The sequence below is a fragment of the Alligator sinensis genome, unplaced genomic scaffold, assembly GCF_000455745.1.
Source record: "Alligator sinensis unplaced genomic scaffold, ASM45574v1 scaffold766_1, whole genome shotgun sequence".
Taxonomy (NCBI): domain Eukaryota; kingdom Metazoa; phylum Chordata; order Crocodylia; family Alligatoridae; genus Alligator; species Alligator sinensis.
In genome coordinates this window covers 982997-992830 of record NW_005842390.1, presented here as the reverse complement: position 1 = coordinate 992830, position 9834 = coordinate 982997, and the positions used below count along the sequence as shown (strand labels likewise).

The window sequence follows — 9834 nt, the reverse complement described above, 5'->3', positions numbered from 1 at the left end:
GGCACTGCCCCCTGCAACAGTCCCCAAGCCCAGGCCCTCCCCCCCCCCCCTGACTTCCCTGCCTGCAGCTGCGGGGCTGCTCTCAACCCCCTGCCAGGTGCATACTGGCCCCGTGTGCGTGCACCCTGCCTCCAATTGCCCTCCCCCACTCCCCCCAGCCCCAAGCAGCTCCTTGCTATGGTAAGCCAGGAAAAACTTTGGAGCTGAGATAACTAAAATCCTGGATGTTTGATCATATTTTTAAAAAAAGCCTGGAAGGAGATGGGAGGATCCAAAAAGAGGGCATGTCCAGGAAAACCCAGACATATGGTAACCCTAAGCTAGATACATCTTGAATATTACAATCCTTAAGTAAAACTACAGTCACTCATCTTCTTTGATGGGAGTCCTCAATTAGTAATGATTAGGGATCTGGGTTTTTCCATTTCCCATGGAAAAAATGTGGATTTTCTTCTATAAAGGATAAAATCATGGATTTTCCCCTTAAAAAGGACAAAAACCCAGGAAACCTCAGGTTTCCCCTTGCAGGCTGGCAGAGTTTCAGGCTGCAAGGGGCTGCTTGAGGCTGGGAGGAGCAGGAGGAGGGCAATCACAGATAGGTGGCACCCAAGATTTCTGTACCTGCAATGCGGCACAGGGCCACAACCTGATCAGACCAGTACCAGGTAGGAGCTGCCTCTGAGACCCAGCAAATGGGACCCAGTGCCAGAAGGAGCACCACACTGCCATGACTGTTGCATGGTGAGGTGCCCCTACCCACTGGGCAGCAGTGAGGGGGCACAACTCTACACCTCTGCCAAGGCGGCGCCTTACCTTGGCACCCATGGTGGCACAGTTGATATGAAGCTCCTGGCGGCAGCATGGAGTTGTGCCCCCCCACCAGTCAGGCAGGGGGCACCTCACCTTGGTGACCATGGCAGTGTGTTGCTCCCTCCCACGCTGGGTCCCACCCACTGAGGCCTGGGGGTAGTGGGTTGGGAGTGAGGAGCAACATCACGGGCAGGGCACTGGCATATCACGGCTGCTCAGTGCCACAAAGCAGCAGTGGGGACAGCTGCAGCTGGACCTGTGTCCTGCTGGGCGAAGAGGGCGGGGGAGCTCCGATTTTCTATGATAAAAAAGCCAAAATCAAACACCAACATATATAGGTATTTAGAAGTTATTTTATTATAATGATTGAGGCACTGGTAAGCTTCCAAATTTTTAAAATCATAAATATATCAAATAAAACATTGTGTTCAACTGATACCTATATGCACACCTAAATACCTGTTTGCATATATATGAGTGGTGTTCAATTTTAATTGTTGAAAAATTAGGATTTGGGGGTTTTTAAATCAAAAAATCCAAAATTCTCTACTAGGGATAATGGCTCTCTCTGTTAATGTCATCTCATTGAACTAGGCACTGAAGGAGTGCCTGGCATTCCCTGCTCAGAGAGCTCACAATCCAAGAAATCATATCAAATTTAAGTACAGGAGAGAGAAACTTATTTTTAACATTATATAACCATGGACTTTCCTTACAAGAAAATAGTAGACATGTCATAAGTGGGTCCAGAGAATAGATCATACACATTGCTGCTGCTGTCTATTTGAGAAACTGCTTCTCTCACTGCAATATTGCTGCAGTAGTAGGTAGTACATATAGACAAGCTGGAATGCAATGAACTTGAAAAGGAAGCCTATACTGACAGCCTTCACTAAGAAATCTTCAAGTTCGAGGTTCACTTCTGAGTTGCATTTTTAAAAGTGAAATATGGTGCGCTGATTTTGAGAAACACACATTTTTGTTGATCTTAGTCAGTTGACCAAATCAGAGATTCACGAATTAGATAACATCTGCCTATTCAACCCCTGATCTCCACCCCTCCCCTCCAAATTTAAATATAAATCAAACCATATGTTATTTAATTCAAAGATACTCCTTCACCCGCTCAAAGCATGTTACATTGTACAGCTGAACACCTCAACAACAACTGAACATAAAAATGGGTCAGACTAGCAGTTTTTATCAGTCTGACTGGGTGCATCTACATGTGTGCTTTACTGTGGAGTTGGCTAATTAGCTCCACAGTAAAGTGTCAGTCTACATGCGTGCCCATATTAGGGTGCAGGAAATTAATTAACTCTGCTGTGAAATAGTACTGTCCCAGACAGTACTATCCTATGGTGGAGTAATTTATGCTGCTGCATCGCATATGTAGATGGTAATTGGGGCTGGCTGGGGCACAAGGGCACTACAGTGTGGGGGCTGCCTGCTGGCTAGCCCCTCACTATAGCACCCTCGTGTCCCAGCCAGGCCCTCTACCACCTGATGCCATCACCTGGAGTCTGGGGCTTATCCTCAGGCCTCCTGTCAGCCTGAGGCTGCTCCACCCTGGCTTGAATTGCTGCAATCCCAGAAGCACGTGTAAACACTGTGCCTGGTAGCAGTGGACTCCAAACTGCACCAGAGTTTACTGCATCAGGTTAATTGCATGTATAGATGCACCCGTTGAGTTAAACAGTAAGCTTAGATGGAAAAGAAGCTAGTTTAATAAGCTTTTGAGACTTTTTAGACATTTACTGTCCTTTAATACATGAAAATGAGTTATTATTTCAAATGCCTTATATGGATGATTTAGTAAGGCAGAAAACTGGTAGTACTAATAACCTCAGCAAGTCCCCTCAGGCCAGGTTATGAGGTTTACTGCCCCCAAAACAAAAATCTAAAAAACAAACAAACCCCTCTTCCTCTTTCTACCCTGACTTCTTACATCACAGGATCTTATGTTGTAAGCTCTTTGAGGACACTATTGATTCTATGTGCTGTACAAACATGACATTATGGGGCCCTGGTCCAGGTCTCAGGCTTTCAGGGTCTACAGTGATACAAATAGTGATCTGATGACAGCCCAGAGTAAGAGAAAAGGGCTTTGTGTTCCTTTTAATAAGCTTGGTTTAATTACACAGAAAATATGAAAAACTGCCCAGTTCTCATCAGCTGCCAGATCTTATACAATCAGGCATCTAATCTAGGTTTTTTGTTATGCTGGAACTCAACTGGAGTTCATAAGCAACTTAGCTACCAATCAACTCAAACTACAACACAACAGGAAACACTAGACCAGACAGAAACTTAAGAAAAAAAAATTGTTCTAGCTTCTCTTTCCGAAGAATTCCATGCAAGCCCTGAATTTTTTTTGCGAAAACAATTCACTCCTCACTACACCTACAGTGGCCTCTACACAGGGGATGCAAAAGCAAATTAAACTACCTTCCTGTCCTTTTCCAACTCTTCTCTCCTGCTGCCAAGCAGCCTTGACTCGAAGTTTGTCACAGGACAGAACGACCCAACTATTTTATTCAGTGGGCCTCCAACCCAGAAATCCACTCATATTCTTCTTATAAACAGGAACAAGTGGATTTAAAGTGTCACACACAGCATTTTTGTTTTCAGAACAGTACAAAATCAGGAGTATTGGTCAGCCAGAGCGAGAGTATTCCTTCCTCAAATACAAAAATTCAAACCAGTCAGGTCCTTGCTGCTCACTCATGATAAATTAGGGATAAAAGGTTAAACGGTAATTATATTTATACCGTTTAATGTTTAACATTTACCCCACAGCTCAGCACTGTTCTCTGTCAGGGGAGTCGCTCCAGCAGGGGCTGCCCAGGAGGCAGTGTGGGCTGTAGCATGATGCTGCTGCAGCAGTGAGGTAACTAGTGCTTACCTGGGGGAGGAGAGCCAGGCAAAAGTGCACAATGGGGCTTGCAGGGCTTAAATAGGAGCTAACACAGTGGCGGGGGTGCCACTGGGGGCCACAGGGGCGGACTGCACAAACCCCCACAGCACCCACAGGGGCTCTCACCTACTGGGACTGCCATACCACAATCCCACATATCAGCCATGGCCCTGACTCTCCAGGTCACCCTGCCCCTCTGCCATAGGACTGTGTAATTGTTTAAGTAATATAATTAATTAGAGGAGGTTAAAAGTAATTTTTAAAGCAATATTTATATCCCTACGATAAATACGATTGTTAGAAAGTTCTCTCTTACCTGCTCCGTAGCTGTTGGGCAATAATACACTAATATTAGAGTTGTACATATGTTTATTAACAGTCCAACGATGGTGATCAAATTTGGGGCAATCCAGGCTGGAACTCTTCCAACTAGCCATTCCCAATAACCTTGCATTAGTGGCTCAAGCAGGGACCGTCCAGAACTCTGATATTTGTGTTCTTCTAATCGCTTGAGCTGGTGCTTTGACAATGGAGGTGTAGGCAACTGAATTAATTTGCTTAGTACACATCCTGCAGCAGGAACGCGACCACAGCTTACAGGAGATTCTGAATGTGACTCTCCACATCGCTTCTTTAAGGACCGATGCCCACTCATGGATTGGTTAGCCTCAGAGTTTTTATTTGGCAGACGATAGCTGTTGCGAAGTGCCATAAGATCCTGATTTTCTGGAAAATGAGGAATTTTGTGTTAATCTTAGTTTAACCAGTTGACCAATGGCATATTTAAAGTGGAAAAATATACTCAGTCTGATCTTGAAAGCTAGGAAATGAACCATCATTAGCAGTCTGACATTTGTCAGTCTAGATGAGTACTGAATGTAAACATTTCCTTAAAATGTTCAGGCTTTAGGAAGAGAAAAAGGACTTTGGAGTCTGAGGGCATCATCTCAGTTCAGTTACTAATGGACATACAAAACGTGAATTCTAGTGACTAGTGACAAGAGTTTTCACTCCTTGATACTCGTCTTGGCAAATATCCTACTGTCCGTAGTCTAATTTCCATTGGAGCTAGAAACATACACCACTGATTTGCATCAGAACCCAGCAAGCATTACAAAGCTCTTCACCTCCAGCTTCAATTGCAAGGCCTGTTTCTCCCATCTTGCTTCTCACACACGCACACAAGAATAAGCATATTTAAAAACAGTACAAGGAAACTAGGTATTCAGTTCTCTCTCTGAAGAAATGAAAGAGAATTTACACATGACAAGTTAAACTTTACTTAAAGCATTATTTGGAGACCAGGGCCAGCCCGTCCTATCCTGTGGAACCTGCGGCCGCAGGGGGCCCTGAAGCCAAGGGGCTATGCCCTGCTTGCCCCCAACCCGATGTTTAAAGGGCTCAATGGAGGCAGGGAGCCCCTTCCTGGCTGAGCAGGGGAGGAGCTCCCGGCTCTGCTCCCACTCTGGCCCAGGGATGGAACTCAGGCATCCCCAGAACATGCTGCCCGCTCCCCGTGCCCCCTGCAGCCTGTGCCCACGTGCATGAGGCCTGGCTCCCATTTTATTTCATTGAGTTTATACCGTTATTAACCTCAATTTTGATTTTTCAACAGATCGGGGGCCCCAAAACTTTATCTTGTAGGGGGCCCAAAAAAGTTGTGGGCCAGCCCTGTTGGAGACACTCAACTTGTATAATGATGGGAAAGAAGGAAGATTCTAAATTATTTGGTCAGGAATTCAAAGCTTTCATTTTAAGTCCCTGATAAGTTTCCACCTCTTCTAGTTTTACTAGCAAGTTGACCGATCTGAAGCACGGCTGCACTCGGGCAATGAGAAAGAGCAGGACAGCTGTTATCTCTAGTGACAGGGTAATGCAAACATCAAAATGTTTCCAAGTCATCAATCAAATGTTTCTAAGTCATTTGCAAAAATCTTGTTGGCTTAATAAAAGATATCATTGCTACTATGAGTCCTGATTGTCTAAGTCATCAACACATTTACTATGTTGCTACTGCTGTTCCTAATACAGCGTTTCTCAACCAGGTGCCAGCTCTTTTCAAGGGTGTTAGGAGACAAGCAGAGAAACTAAGATAAGCGTGGGCGTCAACTTGACCCAACCTGGATGACCCCCAGCCCCACTGCCAGGCCTTTCCGCAAGGAAGTAGGTAATTCGCACCATCACAGATCCTCACAGGAGGCGAGAGGCTTCATACCAGCTATGAACCGACTGCCCAGAGGAGTTTTGCATCTCGACTCCTCTGTCAAATCCCATGAAATACAAACTTTCATTTCTACCCAGGAGAACTCTTACAATCTGTCCTCCGATGCCCGATGAAGGGGGTTTGTGCCTGAAAGCTTGCAATTAAAGAATATTTTTTGCAAAAATCTTGTTGGTCTAATAAAAGAGATCATCTCTACTACAATTACCTTTTCCTCTACACCAATATGGCTACAACCTGGATACCCGACTCATGGAAGATAGTGAATTTTAGCCAATTTTTTAAAATGAAGTCTTCATATTCTCCCAAGCAGGAAGCAACTGTGACCACCTGAAACCGGAGATCCTGCTCCTGCCTTTGTTTCAAGGTAATCTGCATCATCACAGATCCTCGCAGGGGGCGAGAGGCTTCATACCAGCTACAAACCGACTGTCCAGAGGAGTTTTCCATCTATTGACCCCTCTGTGACATCCTATGAAATACGAACTTTCATTTGGACCCAGGAGAACTTTTACAGTCTTGTCTCCGATGCCCGATGAAGAGAGTTTGTGCCCGAAAACTTGCAATTATTTATTTATTTTTTTTGCAAAAATCTTGCAATAAAAGATCAACAATTCAATTATCTGATAACCAGTTCAACCCGCAAAGATATTGGCCAATAAAAAAAAAAAAAATAATAAAAGAGATCATCTCTAGTACGACTCCCGACCGCCGTAATCCACCAGTGCGGTTTTGAATCTGCCGCCCGGCTCACAAGGAGCAGTGGAGGGGGGTCGAGCCGGGCCGGGCCAGGTGAGGACCGGATACGCTCTCGATCCCGTCCAGGGCCGCGGGGAGCTCGCAGCCCTGGGGCAAGGGGAGCCGCGGGCCGTGCAGCGGGGTTGCTCTCGGATCCAGGCCCACACACCGGGGGGAGAGTGGGGATCACGGCCCGAGACGATTTGACCCGGGGGGTTAGAGGAAGTGCTGGAAACATATTCGGGAACCTAAAGATGTGGATGCAGGGGGAGGGAAACGGCGAGCCGAGCGCGAAGGCATCCCCCCCTGTGCGGGGGTGGGATGGGGTAGGCCCCGCGGCACCACCCCCACCCCGCCTGGGGCAGTGGCAACCCCCGGCCAGACACAACCCCCCCGCCGCGCGTCCTGCCGCGGCCACAGGGGGTCGCGGCCCGGCTTGGGGACCCGGCGTTTACCTCAGGCTCCTCCCGCGGACGGCGCCTTTTACGGCCTTTTTGCGCCTGCCGTAAAGGAGGTGGGGGGAGGGGGCGGAGCGCGGCTGCTGGGGCGAGACGTGTGCGCATGCGCGGGGGCGGGGCGGGGCGAGCGGGGCAGCGCTGCGGAGCTGGAGAGGCAGAGGTACGGGTGGGCATGGGGTTTTTTTACATTTAATTTTACAGTTAATTTAAGTTTAATTACATTTAACTTTGAGAACAAGACAACATCCAGTGTAGCTGTCACTTAGGGCTAATGCAGTCTCCATAAGGAAAGGGGCGGGGGGAAGGCGGGAGACACTTCACCTTTGAAAATGACAGATACTTAAATCCATTAGAAATCGCTGTCAGGTTCCCGGGTTTGTAGCCATACCAGTCTAGAGGAACAGGCGACCAGTCAGGACTCGTAGTAGAGCCAATTGCTTTTATTCGACCCACAAGATTTTTGCAACAAAAAAATAAATGTGTCTTTAATGGCAAACTTTTGGATGCAAAAGTGTCAGATTCAAAAACTAATTTATGGATTACAACAATCGGGAGTTGTAGTAGAGATGATCGCTTTTATTCGACCAGCAAGATTTTTGCACGCAAAAAAAAATGTCTTTAATTGCAAGCTTTTTGGGCACAGACCCCCTTCATCAGGCACTGGAGAAAAGATTATAAAAGTCTCCCGGGTAGAAATGTAAGAAATAGAAATAGTTGGACTTTCGTTATGCCTGGTTAGGCCAGTCAGCAATCAAAAGCTGTAAAATAGTAAGGCAGGTAATTTACACTGGTCGTTACTGTCGGAGGTAATACAGGCACGTCTCACTGGACGTCCTCCTGGTTAACAACATTTCATTATTATGTCGCTGATCTGTTAGGGGAATGTACTTGTTTAAAGCCTTGCAGTGTTCAGTTATGGTGGTGTTTGGCTGCCGCCTGCTAGCGGGTAACTATTGCGACGAAATTGGATTCGCTTAACGTCGTTTCGTTTAAAGTCAAGTCTTTCAAGAAGGTAACGGCGACGTTAAGCGAGGGGTAGCTGTGCTCATTCTCTGGTCTGCGCAGGCCGAGTGCAGCCCGTGGAGCCCTCCTGTCTGGCCCGCAGGGGTTGGGAAATTTGGCAGCAGGGGAGCAGTAGCCATGCTCCCCCCTGCCAAATTCCCAAACCCAGTGCGGCTGGTGGGGGCTGAGCTGTGTCCCCTTTGTAGGTTTGGGTTGGAGCTGGGCTATGCCCCCTTCCCCTGTGGAGCTGGGTGGGGCCAGGCTGTCCCCTGCCCCCCTCTGGTGCCTGCTGCACCTACTCTGGTGCCAGATCAGGATCCCCAGTGGGATTTGACCCGCAGGTGGACCGGGTACTGTCCATCTGGTCCACAGGGGGGAAAAAGGTTGAGCACCACTGCAATAAGACATCTTGACAGAATAGGGTTGTTAATAATCGTTTGTGCGATACCATACCTTTACATCACACAGCGTAAGACCTGCCTACACACAGGTGTCCGCCTACATACATCTGTAGCATAGAAAAGCTCTTAATTAGTTCAGAACAATTTGCGAAGACAAGACAGAACAGTGGCCCACATAAGGGAGACTGAAAGGAGCTTAGCTACATACATCTTGAATCAAAGGATGTGAGGGGCATTTCTTGCTGGACATAATATAGGGAAGCAGTTACACCACTGCCTATGCTTGAGAAATTGGAAGCAGTTGAGAAACAAGAAGAGCTCTGCAGCCTCATGCAGGTGGGTATTGGGAAGGACCATGCTCAGCAGCAGGAGAATGAAGCAGATCTCTGCAACTAGCTTAGTTATGAAAAAAAATTAAAGGAGCTGGGATAAGTTGTGGTGGGGATGCAGAAAGTGGAGTTTTGGCTGTCCAATAAGAGGGTGTATGTGTGGAGTTAAGCTTACTGTCCCCCAGTTGTTGGGAAGAATGTCGGGTGTTTGTTTTTCCCAAGCTTCTGGGCATTGCTGGTTGCCACACGGGGTCAGGAAGGAATTTTCTACCCTCCTGTTGCTACAGGTGTCAGATTTTGACTGGGATGTGCCAATGCACCAGCTGGGGCTGAAACGCAGAGTCTCCTGGTTAGAGGGTCTTGCCTCTCTGCTCAGGATCAGACCACCTGCCACATTTGGAATCAGGAAAGAATTTTACCCCATGGTCGGCCCTGGGCCCATATAAACCCCAGGATGCAGGGTGTGGGGGGGGGGGGGGGGGGGGGGTTGACTTCCCCTAGCAGTAGGCCTGATTCTCTGGGATCACTTGAGTGCATTTTAGCAACCCTGTAGTGGCAGCACACTGGCTGCCCCTGTCTCCCTGCTTTACCTGTGGTAGATTGGGCAACTTTTGATGTCTGGGCAATATGTCTTGTAGCTATGCGACAAGGTTGATTGCATAGTTTTAGGAATAGGTTAAACAAGCACTTGCATGGGATGATTTGGACAGGAATGACCCTGCCTTGGGCAGGGGCTTGGGCTAGACCTTCAGGGGTCTCTTCCAGCCAGACTTCTCTATGATTCTATGAAAGGATATGATGATTCTTTTCTATTTAGCTGCATTAATTCTAAGGGCAGAAAGAACCATTATGATAATTGCAAATAGGGCTGTCAGTGTGGTGGTCCATGGGCTGTATGCAGCCCCTGAGAGGTTATATTGCACTCCACAGGACTTCTTGGCATGGCTGCCAGTGCTAC

General features: G+C 47.3%; 2 protein-coding genes across 6 annotated transcripts in view; one reads left to right on the top strand and one right to left on the bottom strand.

Annotated features, from left to right (window-relative positions):
* Window positions 1-7197, bottom strand: part of CEPT1 (choline/ethanolamine phosphotransferase 1) — a 57156-nt gene extending 49959 nt beyond the window's left edge. For both annotated transcript variants that reach the window (XM_025211159.1, XM_006029644.3), the window contains exons 1-2: window positions 7142-7197; window positions 4044-4453 (exon numbers count right to left, since the gene is read on the bottom strand). In XM_025211159.1, coding sequence (XP_025066944.1) covers window positions 4044-4439 — 396 coding nt within the window. In that variant the 5' untranslated portion in view covers window positions 4440-4453; window positions 7142-7197. The remainder of the gene's footprint in view (window positions 1-4043; window positions 4454-7141) is intronic.
* Window positions 7198-7223: 26 nt separating this feature from the next.
* The window catches only part of DRAM2 (DNA damage regulated autophagy modulator 2), a 22383-nt gene continuing 19772 nt past the window's right edge, over window positions 7224-9834 (top strand). For 3 of the 4 annotated variants that reach the window (XM_025211169.1, XM_025211166.1, XM_006029642.2), the window contains exon 1: window positions 7224-7304. The gene's annotated coding sequence lies outside the window, so the exon portion shown is untranslated. Of the gene's footprint in view, window positions 7305-8705; window positions 8884-9834 lie in introns of those variants that run through there. The other variant, XM_006029641.2, reaches the window with a different exon arrangement.